The sequence below is a fragment of the Neomonachus schauinslandi genome, chromosome 6 (assembly GCF_002201575.2).
Source record: "Neomonachus schauinslandi chromosome 6, ASM220157v2, whole genome shotgun sequence".
NCBI lineage: Eukaryota > Metazoa > Chordata > Mammalia > Carnivora > Phocidae > Neomonachus > Neomonachus schauinslandi.
The window spans coordinates 124257168-124278554 of record NC_058408.1 but is presented as its reverse complement, the minus strand read 5'-3'; the positions used below and the strand labels follow the sequence as shown (position 1 = coordinate 124278554).

General features: G+C 50.0%; 1 protein-coding gene across 2 annotated transcripts; it reads right to left on the bottom strand.

Annotated features, from left to right (window-relative positions):
- Window positions 1–6131: 6131 nt before the first annotated feature.
- Window positions 6132–10235, bottom strand: MARVELD1 (MARVEL domain containing 1). 2 transcript variants are annotated; one of them, XM_021699803.1, is made up of 2 exons: window positions 8173–10235; window positions 6132–7182 (listed from the first exon to the last, which is right to left on the bottom strand). In XM_021699803.1, exon 1 carries the CDS (start codon window positions 10233–10235, stop codon window positions 9714–9716), a length of 522 nt encoding a protein of 173 aa, XP_021555478.1. In that variant the 3' UTR covers window positions 6132–7182; window positions 8173–9713. The 2 variants fall into 2 exon arrangements, with proteins under 2 accessions (XP_021555478.1, XP_021555479.1); XM_021699804.1 differs by having other exon boundaries at window positions 6132–6718; window positions 9127–10235.
- Window positions 10236–21387: the final 11152 nt, after the last annotated feature.

Genomic DNA, 21387 nt, shown 5'->3' with positions numbered 1-21387 from the left:
TCGCAGCTGGGCAGCAAATGCCCAGCCAGGAACTACATTCCCAGCCTCTTGCATATAGATTGGGTCATGTGACTCACCAAAGGAAGTGAGTGGAAGCGATGAGTATCACTTCTAGACCAAGGCATTTAAAAATCAGAAACCTCCTCCTTTCTCTCTTCTCCCAAATGCCAGCTCAATGCAGAGGGGATGGCCAGGCCACAAGGTGGAAGGAGACTGAGTCCCTGAATCATCACAGTGGAAAGGCTCCCACTGACCTGGGATATCCACAAGGGACAGTTATACAAGGAAGAAATAGGTTTGTATGTGAAAGCAAAGAGATTTTTATTAAATTAGACTACCGAATTGTTGGAGAGTGTTTGTTACAGCAGCTAAAGATCAATATTCATTCATTCCACTGAACAACTATTTATCATGTACCTTTCAGGGGAATACAGAAATGGATAGCCCAGAATTCTTTCCTCAAAAGGTTCTAATTCTAGGAGCATCAGCTGGCTCAGTTAGTAAGGCATGCAACCCTGGATCTCAGGTTTATGAGATTGAGCATCACGTTGGGCATAGATGTTACTTAAAAAAAAAAAAAAAGCTCTAATTCTAAATTGGAGAATTAGATGGCAGACTACTTGAATAAATATGCCACCAGTGGACTTCTTGTAGGTGACCCACCAAAAAACCTGAATAGACTAATTACCATTAAAGAAATTGAAAGAATTCACAAACCTCCTCAATGGCATCAGGCCCAGATTCTTTTGTAGTCAATTTTTATCAAACCCATCAATAAAATGATTTGTTAAATTATTCCAAACAAAACAAGATGTCAAACTTCCCAATTTATTCTGTGAGTCCAGAATTACCATCACTGGTACAAACGCCAGGGAATAGCACACACACATACACACACACACCAAATATCATCTGGAATATAGCCAATTTAAAAATAATAAGGATACACCCACCACACAACTGCACCCTTCTATTGCTAGCTAAATATGCAAGAGAAATGAAAGCATATGTCCACACAAAGATTTGTACCTGAATGTTCACAGCAGAAACTTGAAGCAATACAAATGTCCATCAACAGGTGAATGGATAAACAAATTACAATGGGATAATACTCAGTGATAGTAATGAACAAATAGTATTACCAAAGTAGCACAAATGAATCTCAAAATAATAAAAGAAGCCAAATACCTCCCCTCACCCCAGAAAAAAAAAAAGCACATACCATACATATATATTATAATTATAAACTAATATGTAGTCACAGAAAGCAGATCAATGGTTGCTTGGGGGTGGGGGAGATAAGAAGGAATTACCAAGGGGCACAAGGGAGCTTTTGGGCATTATGGATATGTTTACTGTCTTAATTGTGGTGATGGTTTCACGAGTGTATACATATGTCAAAACTTATCAAAGTGTACGTTTAAATTATATGCAGTTTAATGTACACTAAGTATAACCTAATACATCTGCTTAAAAAAAAGAAATATCTAGGGGCACCTGGGTGGCTTAGTCGGTTAAGCGTCTGACTCAATTTCAGCTCAGGTCATGATCTCAGGGTCATGAGATGGAGCCCCGCATTGGGCTCCACGCTGGGCAATGAGCCTGCTTAAGATTCTCTCTCTGCCCCTCTCCCCCACCTTGTGAGTACGCGGACTCTCTCTCTCTCACTCTCTCTAAGAACAAAAAACACCTAGGCAAACACTTCTCCCTTCTGAGCATCATCTACAAAATGCAGTTATTATCTGAACTGTTTACCAGTTCATATAAGGATGGAATTAAGGAGATGTAAAAATATTTCACAAACTGTGAATACAAGAATACAGGGACATTGTGTAATCTTTATTACTATTAATGCCATTATCAACAATATTATTATCATCACTATCATGGTCACTGCAAAAAGACTCCATCCACCTATGTTAAGATCATTGAGGTTAAAAAAAAAATCACTGAGGTAGTTCATCTTTTTTTTTAAGATTTTTATTTTTAAGTAACCTCTACACCCAACATGGAGCTTGAACTTACAACCCCAAGATCAAGAGTCACATGCTCTACCAACTGAGCCGGCCAGGCACCCTGGTAGTTCATCATTTTAACTTAAAAAACAAACCCTGCAAGTTCACTAGTCCCTAGGGATGGCTGGGAGAAGAAGGTGACAAGCTGACACTTTTAACACTTCTGTGCTATCTTTCGGGGCGCCTGGGTGGCTCAGTCGTCAAGCGTCTGCCTTCGGCTCGGGTCATGGTCCCACGGTCCTGGGATCGAGCCCCGCATCGGGCTCCCTGCTCCGCGGGAAGCCTGCTTCTCCCTCTCCCACTCCCCCTGCTTGTGTTCCCTCTCTCGCTGTGTCTCTCTCTGTCAAATAAATAAATAAAAATTAAAAAAAAAAAAAACACTTCTGTGCTATCTTTCAAGAAAGCTCAACTCAGACCACAGGAAAGAACAGTGGAGGGATCAATTCGTGGCCGGTGAGATTGTCATTTCTCAGGTGGGAAGAGAGCCAGCGTGGAGTCAGGGAGAAGGAAAGTAACAGTGATGAGCACATACTGTGGCTCAGGTCTGCACTTTACAAACATCACCGGAGGTCCCCCCAACAACACTACACAGCTGAGAGCTGACCTGCACTGACTAGTTGCCGGGCGCTCTGCTCTGTGTGCCTCGTCTCAGTAAGGCCTTCCCACGGACCAGGGAGGCAGCTACTAGCATGAACCCCGTTTAGGGAGCGATGAAACAGATGAAGAGCTTTAGTAAACTGCCTAAGAACAGACAACTAATAAGAGACTGGCCTCGCTTCGGACGTCACAGGCGGAGCTCAGCTCAAAATCAGAGCCAGTCATAGTAACAGCTCATATTAACTAGGGGACACAGAAGGAGCCAGCACAGAGTACGGAACAAGATTTCGAAAGGCAGAGGGTTCCGTATCCAAGTTTGGGACCAGGTCAGGTGGCCATACCGAAGGTCTCAGGAGGAGGGAGGGCTGAGTGGAGGGGCACTCTGAGTCCTTCTTACCTCAGGCAGACACAGAGACGGTCTCCAGGAACCAGGAGTGGCTTCAGCACAGTGAGCTGGTTAAATCTAACTTCACTGTAAACCAGGAAGGGAGTAGCTGACATAATTCAGATTTGTAGTGATATCACTTTCTTTACAGTCTTTCCTTCCTGCCTTAGCTCAAAACACAGCTATTAGAAAACCCAGCGTAGCTCTCGGTGGGGTCTTTGGCTGGGAAGTCCTCTGAAACTGCAAGGCATAGGAGCACACACTTGAGTTTGAATCTTGTTTCCGTCACGTAAGTGACCTGGGGAAATCAGTTTACCCTCCTGACCTGTCTCCACGTCTAGCAAATGGGGGTATTTAATACTTCATGGGCTTGTGAGGATGACAAGTGATGTTATATAACATCTGACTTGTTCTTGACTCACCGCAGACACTTCATAAAGTTAGTTCCCTTTCTCCCCTCTTGCCAAACCGGACTCAGAAATGCTTTACAACTGGGGCATCACAGCGCCCCCTTCAGGACCCCTGGAGATGGCAGCAAGGAGAACCTGCTTTCCACCTCTGGGAGATGGGAGAGGAATCTGCAGAGGCACTGCCTCTGGGAGCTTGCCCTCACCTCAGTGTTGAGGAAACAATGTCACAGACCTGGTGCCAGCAAGCTCCCAAATAGCCATCCAGTTCCAAAGGAATGGGGTCATGGAACAGGGAGGGCGAAAGGGCTTTCTGATTAGGAGCCTGACTGGGATTTCCACAGCTTGAGGTTGCTGTGGGTGGTCGGCACCCTCCTGCTGGCTATGTCAGGTGCTCTCCTTTGGGTTCTGGCCACCTCAGCGTACCTCTCCCTCACCTTACAGGACCCAGAGAGCCTCAGGCCCTCCTCACTTCCTTTCAGCTGCCCCCCCCTGGTCCCAGGCGTTCCTCTCCCCCAAGACTGGCTATGAGGTGGAATATGGCCACCCCAGTGCTCCCTCTGCTTCCTGCTACTCTTGGCACAGACTTGGAGAGTCACTTCACTTCCCCTCCTAAGCCTCTATTTACTCATCTGCAAAAAAGAACCCACCCCCTTTTATGGGTTTTACTAAGATTTCTACAAGGGAGTGACAAAGTTAACCAATGTGGGAAAGTTATAAACGTTCCAGAAAGTACACAAAATTCTTGTAGTCCCCGACTATTTATATGGACATTTAGAAAGGGTTAGAACTATATTATCATTAATTTTAAAGAGCAAGTTGTAAAAGAGTCAAATGTATATATGTGTGTGTGCGTGTGTGTGCACACACGCACACACACATATCCACGTATGTTTGATCAGTTATAAAAATTAGAGGAGATTTAAGGTGCACCTGGGTGGCTCAGTCGGTTAAGCGTCTGCCTTCAGCTCAGGTCATGATCTCCAGGTCCTGGGACGGAGCCCCACATCTGGCTCCCTGCTCAGTGGGTAGTCTGCTTCTTCCTCTGCCTCTCCCCCCTGTTCATGCTCTCTCTCTCTCTCAGATGAATAAATAAAACCCTTAAAAAAAAAAGGGAGAGTTAACAATGGTTTATCTCTAGCATTTGAGATTAGGATGATTGAATGGCTTCTCTTTGTAGTTTGTACCCTTCTGTACAGTTTAATTTTTAATGGGTATATATTGTTATTATATTTCAATGGATATATATAGGTATTTTATTTAACAAATAACTACTGTAACAAATGAAACAATACAAACATGAAAAGCGCTAACCAGACCTTTCTCTCTCACATCCCTCTTTCCTTTTATCCCTGCAAAAATGTAGGTTTATTAGCTTTCCTTTCTCACCACTGACCACCCCACCCCCATCCTTAGAAAAGCAGGAAAAATAATAAACATAAATGAGCAAATCCCTCAGATTCCCCAGACTCAATTATGTCCCTGAAGAGCCGTGTCTTATTTCAAAGTGCCCTCAGCATCAAACAGGAAATGTCAGATTAGACCAGTCCTGAACACCTGATCTGCAGGAATGAAAACCAAACTCCACCTAAACCTCAGAGCCTGCCAGAGGACCACAAGGACTTACCAGCTGCCAAGGGGAGTGAGAGAACATCTGCCTTCCAGTCCCAGTCCTGCCACTAGCCAACTGTGTGACCATGACAAGGCCCTTCTCCTCTCTGAGGCTCTATTTCCCCTATTAAATGGGGGTGACAATGCCAACTATTAAGACTGTTAACTGGATCAAAAAAGGTCACGCAAGTAGGAACATATTTTCAATTGCAAAATTCTCCACAGAGCTACAACAGCAGGGGGCCTACCAGCCTTTGCATAAAGGGAGGCCACTTTTTATTTTGCGCAAAATTCATGAATAGACACAGAGGAAGAGGGGAATAAGGCAGGGTCCTTGGCATTTTCCTCCACCCTGGAAATCCAAACCATGAAGAAGAGGGTGTGTGTGTGTGTTTATTGTGCCGGGGAGCTTGCTTTGGAAGATAAGTGGGTGTGCAACACACCCAGCATCCGATCCCTGCCTGGAGCTGTTCTAAGTGAGTTCTGAGATCTGCCCGTAGAATTCTATGTTCTGGCTGCAGAGTTGAGGTTTGGGGCACAGGAGGGAGGAACTGGCAAGGAAGCCTGCTAACTCTGCTTTCCTGCTCTTTCCAAAGCACCTATTCATCAGGCTGTAGCTGGAATCCGGGGAAACCAGGTGGGGTGTGTCCAGGAGGCAATACCAGAGCAGGTGCTATGGTCTGCATCGGAGCCTGAACCCCAGGAGACCCCACTCAACCCCCTCTCAGCTCTGTAACACCAGGCAAGGCACCACTCCTCCCTGGGGCTCATTTCCCTTTCTGCAAAGTAAGGGAGTCAGACTAGATCAGGACCCTTTGGCTCCATAACCATAGTCATTCTGTGCCTGCCCATCAGGGAGTGGAGCTTCCAAAAACAGAGGGGTCATTGAGAGCTGGGCTAGGAGCCTCTGCAATTCCCACCAGCTTTTGTCAGGGGCAGACACAGGCAGTTTTCTTCCCTCTGCTTCCTGTGTCCTGCCCTAATGCACTGAAAACCTGTGAACTCATTTTTTTTCCCCTCCCAGGAGGAAATCGGAAGAGGATGGAGAGAGGCTGGGAGACCCAGTACATAGGCTTACTGCAGGGGGCCAGGAAAGAAGACATATACACCAACATCAGACAAACCAAACTTTATTCTGAAAAGCAAATTAGTAACCACCACTAAACTATTAAATGAGGCACATCGGTCCCCTCTCGCTACTGGCCCACACCCCTCCCACTCCCACCCTCTCTTTTGGCCTTTGTAGAACACTAGAAAAATCCTCTCTTGGATCCGCAAGTGGTCCTAGACTTTTGGACTGGTACGAGTCCACAGTGGTCTCAAGCTGGACTGAGTCCTGGAGTCTAATGAGGAAGGCCAAGGAAGCTGGCTCCAGTATTCAAAAATTCTGGGCCAGGTCAGGTGGCCATTCCTATGGTACAGGGTCGCAGGGGGAGGAGGGAATGGGTGTGGGGGCTGTTTTACATGTCCTTCTCACATCTGGAGAAACAGACGGAGGCCAAGCAGGAAGGCACATTTAGAAGAGCCAGTGAGCTCTGGAATGATTCAGGCACATCTGAATGGATAGGTACCATGAAAGCCAAGGAGACATCTACTCTTGAGTAAGGTCACCTGACCACAGACAGAGCACCATGAGCTGGGGGGGCTAAGAAGAGATCCTCAGGGGGCTGGTTCTGAGCTGAGGATGCAACTTCAATGGTGATCTGAAAAAAGAGAAAAGGAACAAAAGCTGGAGCTAAAACACACTGTTTAAGGCACGGAGGTGCATAGCTCAGTTCCATGTGTCTGGAATCTTGGGCCCAAGTCACAGCACAAGGAGAATTAGAATTTCTCTTGCGTTAAGGTAAAATGAATCTTCACACATCTTGGATCTTCCATTGGACAATGTTGAAGGGAAGCTGCCGGGTCTGGAATCTTGGGCCCAAGTCACAGCACAAGGAGAATCAGAACTTCTCTTGTGTGATGGTAAAATGAATCTTCACGCATCTTGGATCTTCCACTGGACAATGTTGAAGGGAAGCTGCCAGGCAGAGGCGGTCCACTCTCCCCACTCTGCAGCCCTCTGCTGGCCCAGCCCAGAATGCTGTCCCCTGCCAAGGGAAGCGAGCCCTGGGAGAGGTCGGCATGACCACTACGGGAATCTCTGTGGCCTCAGCAACGTGGAAACCTGCAACAGAAGAACCAAAGTCATAGGCCATCCGAGGCACCTCCAAGTATCCCAGCAAAGGCCAACCACACGCTCTGGCCGGCACGAGTGGTGGGGGCTGAGAGAACAGGTGTCCCGCCTGGAGGAAGGCGGCCGGACTCCAGCCTAAATGAGACAGTGAAGGGCTCAGTGTTCTAGGACTTCCCGAAGGAGAGAAAATAACAGTAGCAACAACAACAAAAATAACCACAGTTGTCACGGATACAGAGCTTCAGTCTTGCAAGATGAAAAACATTCTGGAGCTGGATAGTGGTGACAGCTGCACAACAGTGTGACCCTACTTCAGGCCACCAAACCGTACATTTTAAAATGGTCGCATGGTCAATTTTATGATATGTATGTTTTACCACGGTTGTTTTTAAAGTAGCCACATGAACAGTCTCTAACATGTATTGACCCCCTACTCTAGAGAGTACAGCCCCGTCCTGAGGAGGCCGAACTGCCAGAGTCCAGATCCTAGCTCCACCCATCACACCGTCTGGGAGGCTCTGGACAAGGTACTTAACCTCTCTGTCACTCCTCTGCCTCCTAGGGAGCAAGAACACAACTCACCTCAGTAGGGCCGAAAGAATGAAAGAAATACGTCTAAGTGCTCCAAGCAGTGCCCTGCATAAATGCCTCCATGCTCCGCACTGTGCAGCTCCCAGATCTTCATAGCTACAACAGAAAAGCCTCACCCTCTCTACCTAAGCTTTAAAAACATGCTCCCCAAAGCACATTCTGGCCTCCTCTTATTCTAGTTTCTAATCCAGACAGGGCTGAGCTTTTTCCAAGAGCAGACCTTTTCAGAATGTAGAAAAAAGGCTGAACTGGTACAAGCCTTTGGGCATTGTGGTGGTCACCCCTCCCACTTGCTCCCTGAATAAAACCCCCTTATCTTTCAGCAAAGGGGGCTCTGTGTTTTTTATTCAAAGGCCTATGACCCCTCCAGAAAGTCAAGAAGCACCTTACCTAACAGAGGCTGGGCCAGCTGTTCACCCCAACTTTGGAGTTTTCTTCTCTCTTCACTGAGTGAGACCCACTCCTGCCAGTTGCTCACGGTCAATGCCAGCATCTCTTATAGGCAATGTTCCTTTTGACTGGGAAGCCATCTGGATAACCTTGACTTCATTTTTCAAACAATGTAGAGGAATGTTCAGGTCCACCAATTCCCAGGTCTCTTGCAGGCCTGGCAGGGACAGCTATCTTCTCCCCCACTGAGGCAAGCCCTCCCCCTGCTAGAGAAATTCCCTGGAAAAGAGAAGGAGCACTCCAGATCTTCAATCATACCATAGCCAATGAGTTGGATCCCTTAGGAATGGATGACAGCCAAGCCAGCACAGGGATGCTTGGAAGTCTTAGGTGGCAAAATCTAATTGGTCCAGGTCCAGAGGCAGGTAACACTGTAAACTAAATTACTTGGGCTTCTTTTATAGTGGGACTTCTCAAAGTCTTTGATGTGCTAATGAGCATCGTGAATCTCCAAGAAGGCGAGATAGCTACCTTGACAAACCCGTTTGGCATTGAAACCCTCTTTTAGAGGGTAGCTCCAGAGCTAGGGCTCCCGGGAACACCCACTGCTTTAATGTAAACAGTGCTGGACTGGGAGTCTGGAAAGGTGGTTCTAATGGGAATCCGGAAATGGGGATCTAATCTTATTCTGGCTTTCCCAAGAGCAAGGGGTGAGGCTCACCTTGACATTCCTTCAGGGTCCTGTGGGATCCCTAATGCAAAAAGATATTGGGAGGTGGGGGTGGTGGAGGAGAAGCCCGTGAGAGGAAGTCTGGGAAAGTGAGACCAGAGAAACTAGTGTGCGTTTGGGCCTGGCCTCCAAGAACCCCGAGGACAAAGGCGGAGCAGGCAGAGGCGAGAGAAGACTCCAAACGTGCAAAGGTGCAGCCCGCGGCCTTTCCAATCCATCCTCACCTTTGCAGACGGGCCCCACCCAACATCAGACAGCGGACTGCGCAGGATGCCCTCACAACCCCCAGCTGAAATGAAACTCTTCGCTCATCCTGAGACCAGTGGAGGCCTGTCCTCAGCTCTCCCCGCGGCTGCGAGCCTGCCCTTCACAGCGCTCGAGGCTGAAAGAGGGGCCAGGGGCCAGGGGCGCTCTTCCGACATCGGGGCGGGAGAGGGCAGTGGCGCAGCCAGAAGGCTGGTTCCAATTGGGAGCCTCCCCCGGATCTACGCGGCGCCTGTCCACGTCTCGCTCTCGGCACGGAAGGGGGGCGAGGAAGCGCGAGGTTTCTCCGCGGACAGCCAGGGTGTGTGGGGGCCCGCTCCTCGGAGGCGGCCCTGCCCGGGTCCCAGGAACCGGCGCGGGCGGCGCGGCGGGCCGGACTCTAGGCGGCGGCTCTGCAGTCGGACGGGAACTGCGGGCCAGGGCGCCGGGGCGCGGGCGGGAGCGCAGGGCAACGGGTGGGTGCCGGGGCGCACGGGCGCGGGGCGGCGGCGGCAGGAAGGACGGGGGCGCCGGTCTCGGGAGGGTCCCCGCCCCGCGGCGCGGCGGCTCACGCCACCTCCTGCTCCCCCTGGTAGCGGCGGCAGCAGCCGTAGAGGGCCGAGAGCAGGTAGAGGCCGAGGCAGAGGCCTCCGCAGACGGCGGCCGCCAGGAAGGCGTGGTAGGCGCAGGCCATCTGGTAATCCTTGAGGTTGCAGTAGCTGTGGCTCTGGGTCTGCGAGATCATGATGCCCGTCGCGGCGCCGTAGAGCGCGGCCGCCAGCAGGTCGTGCGCCACGTTGACCACGAGCCAGCGCGAACCCAGCACGGGCACCAGCTCGTGCTTGCCCAGCAGCGTGAGGAAGTAGAGGCCCAGGGTCAGCAGCCAGAAGAGCACGGACACGAAGAGCGCGAAGTGCACGGGGCCCTGGTACCTGCTCGTGGCGATGGTGATCCAGAAAGCGGCGCCAGCCAGCAGCTGCAGCAGCCGCAGCACGCCCAGCGGGCCGCGCAGGAAGGCCCTGTGCAGGCGCACCGCCCCGCGGACCGCGCGCGCCTGGGGCGGCGGCTGGCGCGGGGGCGGCGGGAGCATGGCCCCCGGGCGCGGTGGCGGCGGCGGCGGCGCCCCGAGTAGCGGAATGGCGGCGCCCGGCTCGCGGGGGTGGCCCGGCCGACGTGCCCGCTGCGCCGGCGGCGGCCTCCTCGCGTCCCTCCGAGGCCTCTTCGCGCTGCCTCTCCGCTTCTCCCCACCCTTCCTCCCCTCTCTCCTCCCTCCAGCCCTCCTCTCTTTCTCTCCCCGTCTCCACCACTCCTACCCGCCCTTTGGCTTCCCCTCCCCGTCTCCACCCCCACTCGCTTCTCCCGGCCTTCTGCCATCTCTTTTGGGCCTCGCTCACCACTCCGGCCCCCCTTTCCTGCCGGCGCCAGACTCCCAGCTCGGATTCCTTCCTCCCCGGGGCGCGGCAGAGGGCACGCCCCCTCCAGCCCCCTCCGGGCCGACCGCGGGCCTTCCGCTCTGGCCGCCCGGGCCAAGTTTGGCACATCTGGGGCCATCCTGCCTGCCCTGCCCCCCTGGCTCCCGTCCAGCCTCGGAGGGGAAAGCTGTCTTCTGGAGCGTTCTCTCGGCCTCTCGCTGGGCCCCTTTCTTTCTACTTTCTCCTGCCCTAGGGTCCACCCCGGGCCTCCTGGCCTTTTCCTGGCCCTGGAGGAGAGCAGCGCTGGTCTTAAGCTGACATCCATTCTCACCTGAACATCTGGAATATGTCCACCTCACACTTCTCTGGTCCAAAGGCTCTCAGACATCAGAGAAAGGGACTGTCCCCCACCAGAGACCCCACTGCCCCTCGCACACACCACAAAGCCAAGTCCTATCAGTCCATCCTCATTTTTCCAACGTCCTTGCCATCCAGTGTTGCCTAGATTAAAAATGTGCTACCCAGCATGGCCAGAGCACCAAGCCCGGGGTTAGAGACAGCAAAGACCGTGCCCTTAACTACTAGGCAAAACAGCCTCTAATGAAACCTAATGACGCTTTACACTGTCCTTTACATGTATGCCCACTTAAGCCTCAAAACAGCCTCAGAGATAGAATTATTTCCCTCCTTTTACTGAGGAGGAGAAATGAGGTCTAGAGAGGTTAAGCCCATGAAGCTGGTAACTACAGCTGGTGTCTCTTGTCTCTCCATCCCATTCAACCTTCGTTCACTGTGACATCTTTCTAAAACACAGACCTGGTGTTGCATTGCTTCCTTCACTGACCACAGGATAGAGTTCTATCTCTTCTACGGGCATATTTCACAAAGTGGCTCCAACTGACTTTTACTTTTCTTGTTTTCCACTTCATTTCCTTACCCATGCCCCTACCCCACATGCTAACCCCACCAAAACTCTCAAATTCCCCCAAATAAGCTCAGAATGCCCTTCATTCCCAGACCCCACTTGGCTGGCAAACTCCTACTTATCCTTCAATGCCCAGTTTATACGCTCCTCCGTTGGGTCCAGACTCCTAAGCTGTTGATTGCTGGCTCGTTAGGCCCTCTCTGGGAGCATCCAGTAGTTCTGCGGTACTTCTGAGTCTGGTACATTGCAAGTGCTGGCTGTCACCTTTATCTCTGCCTGGCACAGGGGAGACTCAATAGATGTCCACAGAGTGGATGACCGAGTGGCTGTGGGAACAGCAACGAAAACGAGAGGGCCCTCATACCTAGGGACCATGCATGCTTCAGTCCGCCAGCCAACCCTACCTGTAGAACTAGCCCCTCATCTCCTGGTCATGTGATGTGTCCACTGGCCCCCTGGCCTGGCTGAGCAGGTCTCTCTTCCAGCAGCCTGCCCCCGCCCCCCCTCCCCCCACCGCTTGTAGGAGAAAGTATATGTGCGTCTCAGGGGACTAATGCCTCTCGCTGCACAACCCCACCTGCAGGGACCTGAGAAAGGTTGAACGCTTATTTTAAATGAATAAAAGGTAGGATGCCTGGGTGGCTCAGTCGGTTAAGCGTCTGCCTTCGGCTCAGGTCATGATCCCAGGGTCCTGGGATCGAGTCCCACATCGGGCTCCTTGCTCAGCAAGGAGCTTCTCCCTCTGCCTGCCTCTGTCTCTCTCTCTCTGATAAATAAAATCTTAAATAAATAAATAAATGAATGAATAAAAGGTGATGTATAACATCCATATCTGTGTAAGATAGCATGGTATTGAGACTCAGGGTGCAAACCGTGGAGGCAGACTGCCTGGCTATGCATCACAGCTTCACCACTCCCTCGTGCTGGGACCTGGGGTGTGTGTGCGCACGTGCACATAACCACTTTGTGCCCCAGTTTCCTCACCTGTGAAAGCCTTTCATTCAGCAAATGGGTACTAAGCAAGTGTTAGGCACTGGGCACTATTTTAGGGTCTAGGGATACATAATACATATGTGATCATTATTAATTAAATGCTTACTATGCTCTAGGCACTGTTTTGTTTTGTTTTGTTTTGTTTTTAAGATTTTTTTTTAAACTTTTTTTTTTTTTAAGATTTTTTATTTATTTATTTGAGAGACAGAGAATGAGAGACAGAGAGCATGAGAGGGAGGAGGGTCAGAGGGAGAAGCAGACTCCCCGCTGAGCAGGGAGCCCGATGCGGGACTCGATCCCGGGACTCCAGGATCATGACCTGAGCCGAAGGCAGTCGCTTAACCAACTGATCTAGGCACTGTTTTTTATTGTTGTTTTTTTTAAGTAAGCTCTATGCCCAAGGTGGGGCTTGAACTCACCCCAAGATCAAGGGTTACATGCTCTACCGACTGAGCCAGCCAGGCGCCCCTATATTCTAGGCAATGTTATCTCTGATTTGCTGGTGGGGAAGCCAGGGCTCAGAGGGTTAAGGAAGGTGACCATGTTCACAGAGCTGATGGGTGACAGTTTAAACAGGAGCCCAGGTGTGGCTGGCTCTAGGTGACATTCAAAGTGCTTATATATACTTTCTCATATTTTATTCTCAGCCACTGTTACAGGGACCCAGAAAGGTTACATAACTTGCCCAAAGAAACAGAACTGGCAAAGGTCAGTGTAGAGACTCAAACCCAGGTCTTCTGATCCCAATTCTGGGGCCTTTCTAAACTCAGCATCCCTTAGCAATCAATCCCTGGCGGGACATCCTCGATGTCCTCAGGGTGCCAATCTTGAGAAGGGCTGGAGCTAGGACAGGCACCTGAGGGCTGAATCTGGGTGCTGGACTGATGACGGGGTTACACTACACAAACTACCTCTGAGTAGGGGACCTAACCAAATAAACATTGAGAGGGAGAAAAGAGTCCTTCTGTCGCCTAAAAAAGGCATCTGGAGACTTAAGGGTAGAGCGCCACCTGGTGGGTACAAACCTTCAACCTCACAGCTAAGTCCAGCTCCATACAAGGAAGCCAATGGGGTGGCTTTGGGGAGATATTTTTAGCCTCTGGAATCCTGAAGACATTCCAAGCGGCAGTCCCAGGAGACTCTGCAAAAACATAAGCATGCAAGAAGATCTTGATTCCTCCAACTCAACAAATAAGACCTAAGCACCTGCGGGATGCAAACAATCGGGGTGTGGAATGTAGGAATAAGGAGCAGAGCTCCCGCCCTCAGTGTTCACGCTTTTTCTGGTAGTGGAGGGACAGCTGTGGGCACAAAAGAAAGAGGTGGGTGCAAGGAAATCCAAAAGGGAAAGTATGTGTGATGGGAGGGCTGGGAAAGCTTTCAGATTGAAGTGTCTCTGGAGAGTGGATAGAACTGTGACAAGCAGAGATCCGGGCTAGGCGTTGTTGGGCAAGGCAGTCTACCATGGGGCCTGAGCAGCTCTGGCTCTAACCACTGAGTGTGCTAAGAATGCAGAGCCCTGGTCGCCCATTCGCTTTCCCACCACTGCTCACCGTTGTGTTCTGCAGCCAGCAACGTTGTGGGATAAGGGAACATCTCCCAGACAAAGAGCAGGCTTGCTTGTTGCTTACTATAAAAGTGGTGGGGGTAGGAAGGGACAGGGGTGGGTGCTCCAAGCTCAGGTCTCCGTAGCTGTGACATAAAGCTCCTGCGTGGGTAACCCATCTACCTGGGCCCCTCTGCTTTGCCCCCCATGAAACTAGGGAACAAGGGAAAGAGACATAAGGATAATGCTCATGCTGCTTGCTGTGCCAAGAATGATAAATCCTTTGAGTCTGACTCAGGAAACCGTGTCTTCTGCCCACATTCATGAAACAACAGCAGGCTAGCTTATTAGCTTGTAAGCAGGGTAAATCACAGCCCTGACAGGTGCTACAGGCAGAGGGAACAGTGTGAGCAAAAGCAGGGCCTATGTTGCTCAGGGAACAAGAAGTAGTGAAGTAGTGATGCTTGCTGGGTACTCTAAACCCCAAAGCAATGACTTTCACATGCCCAGAAGGGAAGACAGCTTGTAACAAGGAGGAATGCGTGGCCACCCTGAGATCCCACGACCCACCCCTGATGTTCAGTCAGTTCTGTCTTCAGTCTCTGGGCTACTGTAAATTACTGCATATATGGACTCAACTCACATTGGTTTAATACCTATTATGTGCCAGGCCCTGAGCCAGCACTTGACATAAATTAGCTAACAGCAGAAGCAAAACTCACAGTGAGGAAGTAGATGGGTGTTGGGACCTGCAGAATCTTGCCTTGAATCTTAGAGTTAAATTACTAAATAAACATTTCCTGAACACCTACTATGTACGTACCTGGCATTATGCTACTCCTATACCTGAGTTGGAAGAGGCCTTAAAGATCATTTGCTCCAGGCTTCTGCTTTTATGAAGGGGTAACTAAAGCCTGGAGAAGGTAAGTGACTTGCCCCAGGTCACACAGCTGGTTGATGATGTGAGTGCCGAGTTTAGAACTTAAGTCTCCTGACTCACAATCCAGTGTTCACTCGGGGCAGGGGGCTCTGCACATGAACTCTCATTTGTCAGCCAAGTGGCTCACATGTCCAGGCCTGTTCCCAAGGCTGTGGGAACAGGGACCTCTGGAATGGTGGGCGGGGTCCCCTCTGGGTTGGAGTTGGGTAGGAACCTGGATGGCTCTTCAGTTTGTTACTCCAGCCCCCAAGGAGTACCTAGCCTTCACTGGAGCTATGAAGTGGCCTGGATTCTGGGCCCCTTGGGCAGACAGAGGCAAGGGGCCACAGGCTGGGCATGAAGTGGTAAAGGTGTTTGACTCTGACAAAGCTCAGACCTCGCTCCCCAGGAGAAGCTGGCCAGGACCAGACCTGAAGCCACAGGTACCCTGTGAGGCTTATCTGGGTGTGAAGCCACCCAGAACACTGGCTGGGAAGGCCGGGTCCCTAACGCTAAGTAACCATGGGTGACCAAGGTAGATGCCCATGAGACTTCACCATTAATTGGCTGCCCATGAGGTGCTGAAGATGACCTCCTACTGGGACTATGATGGGGATGTGCAGACACCAGCAGACCGTATTCCTGGGGAAAGGAGGGGCCTCACCTATAAAGATGGACACTCTGAGCCAGGATGGACGGAATCAAACACCACCACTCTGCCAGTCAGCCTCAGATAAAAGTGGAAGTGGCTCAATAGTAGTAACCAACGTTTGCAAAGCATTTACCACGTGCCAGGCACCATGCCAGGTGCTTTCCACTATTGTCTCACTTAGTTCCCGCAACAGCTCTGTGAGGTGGGGCCATTAAAACGACCTCCACTCTAAAATGAGGAAACTGAGGCACAGAGAGCTTATGTGACTTATCTAATGTCAATCTAATGGAGAATGAAATTCAAATATTTGATCTCCAAATCCAGGCCTTTAAGCAGTGCATATATCTCAGACTTCAGCCTTGATCTTGGAGGTCACAAGACATCAGAGGACTGCCCCTGAGCAGTGACAAAGAAAATGATCCCCATGCTGCAGAGATGGTCAGCATGTAGGGGGCCAGGCATGGGGCCATGAGAGTGGGTGTGGCTGTCACAGGCCCAAGATCTGCACTTGGGGGAGGCTGACTGTGTATGCTGTTTCTATTTCTGACCCTGCTATGTGAAGGGTCTCCTAGGTCTCCACCTTGCCAACTGCACATCTTGGGACTTAACAGCCTCCATGATTACATTTTCTTATAGTAAATCTATATGTATATATCTATCCATCCTGTTTCTTTAGACAACCCTAACACAGTGCCCTTTTATCTGCAGATCAACTTCCTCTGCCAGCTCAGGCTTTCTACTCCTAAATTTGCCTCATGCACTGGCTTTGGTTACTCCACCACTAGCTCCATTTAGGAACGACCATTTGGCCAAATTCCAAAAGAAGGAATCTGATAGGCCCAGTTTGGGTCAGCTGGAGCTGGAGCTTTAAAGCAAGAGGAGTAAGGTCCAAGGCTTGGCCTAGAGCCGAGAGTCTCCATCAGATGATGTTTTTTTTTTTTTTTTTTTTTTAAAGATTTTATTTATTTATTTGAGAGAGAGAGAGCACATGAGAGGGGGGAGGGTCAGAGGGAGAAGCAGACTCCCTGCACAGCAGGGAGCCCGATGCGGGACTCGATCCCGGGTCTCCAGGATCATGACCTGAGCTGAAGGCAGTCGCTTAACCAACTGAGCCACCCAGGCGCCCCATCAGATGATGTTTTGTGCTGAGTGTTCACCTGCATCTCCTCCTTGGCCCTTGCAACAACCTTGGCAGATAGGTAATTCATTGTCTCCACTTGACAGTTGAGGAAAATAAGATTCAGAAAGATTAAGCTACGAACTAAATTTAGATTTCTGGACCACTGGAAACACTACAACTGTCTGAGATTCCCTGAGTCTACTTTAACCATGAACTTGCCCCTTAGGTCTAGTCTCACCGGACTCTTTATAAGACATTATTCACTGAAACCACAGAGCAAAAGCAAATGTGGTCTCCCCTCCTCTACCACTTGGTCTCCAACTCCCATTACTCCTGGGGCCTCCTACAGATGTGGCAAATTATGAAGATTTTCTCCAACTCTGGTTTCCTCTCTGCAGCCAAACCCCGGCTCCCCCACCAACCAAGACAGAGTGGGACATGACTGCCATGACTGAAAGAGATCAAAGATCACAGAAACCACTAGAGACCAAGAAGAACCTTGTCCTGACCCATCAGGAAGATGCCAAAATAGCAAACATCGGGGCACCTGGGTGGCTCACTCGTTAAGCGTCTGCCTTCGGCTCAGGTCATGATCTCAGGGTCCTGGGATCGAGCCCCACATTGGGCTCCCCACTCAGTGGGAAGCCTGCTTCTCCCTCTCCCACTCCCCCTGCTTGTGTTCCCTCTCTCACTGTGTCTCTCTCTGTCAAATAAATAAAATCTTAAAAAAAAAATAGCGAACATCATGGCATTCAAGGATCAAGAGAAGCAGCAAGAATATTCAGGGCTTTGGGAGGCTGCCTGCCTCTCCTATGGCAGCCCTCTCCCCGTACCCACAGCCCCTGTTGGAGTGGTGGCTCTAGATATAGATGGTATATTTATACTATAAAGCTCTGCCCCTACTTTCCCATCTCCTCTTCTGACCCAAACTGGGCCTACCAGATTCCTTCTTTTGGAATTTGGCCAAATGGTCGTTCCTAAATGGAGCTAGTGGTGGAGTAACCAAAGCCAGTGCATGAGGCAAATTTAGGAGTAGAAAGCCTGAGCTGGCAGAGGAAGTTGATCTGCAGATAAAAGGGCACTGTGTTAGGGTTGTCTAAAGAAACAGGATGGATAGATATATACATATAGATTTACTATAAGAAAATGTAATCATGGAGGCTGTTAAGTCCCAAGATGTGCAGTTGGCAAGGTGGAGACCTAGGAGCCATGGCGTAGTTTAGTCTAAAGGTTGAAGGCTCAAGACCCAGGAAGAGCCAGTGTTTCAGTTAGAGTCTGAAGAAGGGGGTGGGGGTGATCAATGTCTCAGGCCACCTGGGTGGCTCAGTCGGTTAAGCTTCTGACTCTTGATTTCGGCTCAGGTCATGATCTCAGGGTTGTGAGATCGAGCCCCATGTCAGGCTCTGCGCTGAGCATGGAGCCTGCTTAAGACTCTCCCCCACACTTGCCCCCATCCCCACTTGCATGCATGCACACATGCTCTCTCTCTCTAAAACACACACACAATACAACAATGTCTCCACTCAAATAGTCAGCAAAAGGAGGTCCTTCTTACTCATGGGAGGGTCAGCCTTTTTGTACTCTATAGGCCTTTAACTGATTAGACAAGGCCCACCTACATTAGGGAGGGCAATCTGTTTTACTCGGTCTACCAATTCAGATGTTAATCTAATCCAAAAACACCCTCACAGACACACCCAGAATAATATCTGAACAAATCTCTGGGCACTCTGTGGCCCAGTCAAACTGACACATAAAATTAACCATCACAGGCAGCTAGCTAAACAGGGACAAAAGATGGTGAGAGAGGACAGCTGCCTGTGACTTGCTTCCGGTTGTTCTGCTACACTTCATTTCTGTGAACTCACCGTTGCTGTCCAGTAACAACACCCCCCCGTACTTCTTCACCTGAGCTATCTTAAACAGATTTGTTTCTTATCAGCACTGGAATGCTTGCATCTATGTCCCCTTCCCCTGAATCTGGGTAAGCTTGTGACTCAGTTATAACAAACAGGATGGCAGGAACCACACTGTATGACTTCTAAGTTCTGTCCAAACGACAAAGCCACTCCTGCCTTGGTCACTAGAACTCACACTTGCAGCCCTGAGCCACCATGGAAGAAGTCTCTGTTCCGGGTCATGTTGAGAAACCACCGAAGCACTCCAGTCAGCAGCCTTGGCCTTCAAGTTCTCCCAGCCTAGGCACCGGACATAGGAAATGAGCTTTCAAATGATTCCAACCCCCAGCTGTCAAAGCAACCTGTGCGTTCAAGACTTCCAGCCGGAGTTCTGACATCAAAGGGCAGAGACAAGCCACTCCCACCGTGCACTCTCTCAATTCCTGTGTATCATTCATGCTTTCTATTTTCTGTTGTTTTGTGTTGTTTTGACACCTTGGGACCTTGTAGATCCAGGGAGGGACTGCCCCTCCCAGATTTAGCTAATTCCTAAAGGTAGCAAAGAATGTGACTGAGAGTATGCCTTTGACATGCAAACCAACCAATCCTGAGCCCAACTCCAAACCACCTCCTTTATTTGGGCTCTTACACTCCAGGAGGCAATACTCCCCTGCCCTAATCATGCCAGGGAAAGGTATCAGACAACCGGAGACAGTCCCTATGTCCCAGAGCCTGCTGGAATTATTCAAACTAGCCAATCCTAAACTTGCCTAGCTGCGTACTTTGTTTCACCCATTTCTTCCCACAAAAACTATAATAAAAGCTCATGTCCATGCTTTTGCTCCTTCTGCCTCCTGACTGACCCTGGTGCTTGCCAGTGTGGCCATGTGTGGTGTGGCATGTCCCTTCCTCTGGGGAACTGTGAGTAACATCTTTTCTTTTCTTTTTTAAATATTTTATTTTATTTATTTGAGAGAGAGAGTGAGAGAGAGAGCACAAGAGGGCGGAGGGTCAGAGGGAGAAGCAGACTCCCTGCTGAGCAGGGAGCCCGATGTGGGACTCGATCCCAGGACTCCAGGATCATGACCTGAGCTGAAGGCAGATGCTTAACTGACTGAGCCCCCCAGGCGCCCCAAGTTATCTTTTCAATGGCAGCCATCACCTGATCTGTTGGCCTCACATTTCCTAAATAAAACCAAAATCCTGACATTTTAAAACATCCTGACCTGGGGCACCTGGGTGGTTCAGTCAGTTAAGCCTCCGACTCTTAATTTCAGCTCAGGTCATGATCTCAGGGTCGTGAGACCTGAGGTCCCACGTCCAGCTCTGTGCTCAATGTGGAGTCTTCTTTAGAGTCCCTCTCCCTCTGCTCCTCCTCCGCCAAATAAATAGATAAAATCTCTTAAAAAATAAATAAAACATCCTGACCCACAGAATCCATGAGCATAATAAAATGGTCATTTATGCCACTAAGTTTTGGGGTGATTTGTTATGCAGCAGCTGTAGCTGGAAGACGTTGATATCGTGCAAGTCTCTAACCTCAGCTTCTTCATTGGCATAATGAGATGAACAGCAATGGCTCAGTATCACTGCGCTGTTGTGGGGATTCAATGAGATGCAAAGTGCCTAGAGCTCATATGTGTTAGCTTTATTATCAATACTGTCTTCTGAAAGAGCTTGGACACCCAGCTCACTGGTTTCAGGGTATCACTGGATTGCAAGACAAAAGCCTGCTCTCACGTGAGTTTTGTTCACTTGAGGTTCTTTATCCTCACCACACTACCAGTCTTGCTATCCTCCACTGGATCAGCCAGAGTCCAATCTCGAGACAGAAACCACACAGTAATTTGCATAGGGAAACCTCAATATAAGGAATTATTATTTACTCTAATGGAGTGCTGAGGCATTAGCTAACAAGAAGTTAAAGAGAACTCTAAAGAATATAGGAAAAGAAGACCTAAGCAACAGCCACTACTCCTAGGGCTGAGATAGGCCCTTAAGAAGAGCTCTCCGCCCCCCTCCCTCCTACCAGGGCCAAGATTCAGATCTCCTTAGAGAGGAGACATAGCTGTGGCTCAGTAAATGGGGAAGAAGTCAGTGAGGTGCTGTCCCTGTAGAACTTGCCGGAAATCAGCCATCTGGGGTGCTACTGCATGGACATCAAAAGTTATAGCAAAATGGAGCGCCTGGGTGGCTCAGTCGGTTAAATGTCCAACTCGGTTTCGGCTCAGGTCATGATCTCATGGGTCATGGGATCCCCTGCCCCAGGTGGGGCCCCGAGCTCAGCAGGGAGTCTGCTTGAAGATTCACTCCCTCTGCCCCTCCCCCCCCACTCATGCTCACTCTCTCAAATAAATAATCTTTTAAAATCTTTAAAAAAAGGGGCGCCTGGGTGGCTCAGTCGTTAAGCGTCTGCCTTCGGCTCAGGTCATGATCCCAGGGTCCTGGGATCGAGTCCCACATCAGGCTCCCTGCTCGGTGGGAAGCCTGCTTCTCCCTCTCCCACTCCCCCTGCTTGTGTTCCCTCTCTCGCTGTGTCTCTCTCTGTCAAATAAATAAATAAATAAAAATAAATAAAAAAATAAATAAATAAAAATAAAATCTTTAAAAAAAAAAAAAAAGGTTACTGCAAAGCCACCCAAGGGGCCGAGGGAAGCTACCAGCCCGTGTGTGTTACTGGCTGCCCAGCGCTGTAGGACCCAGGCGCTGAATAAGCCGCCCATACTGCGGGAGCCTACACAGGGCGGGGGGGGGGGGGGGGGGGGGGGGGGGGGGGG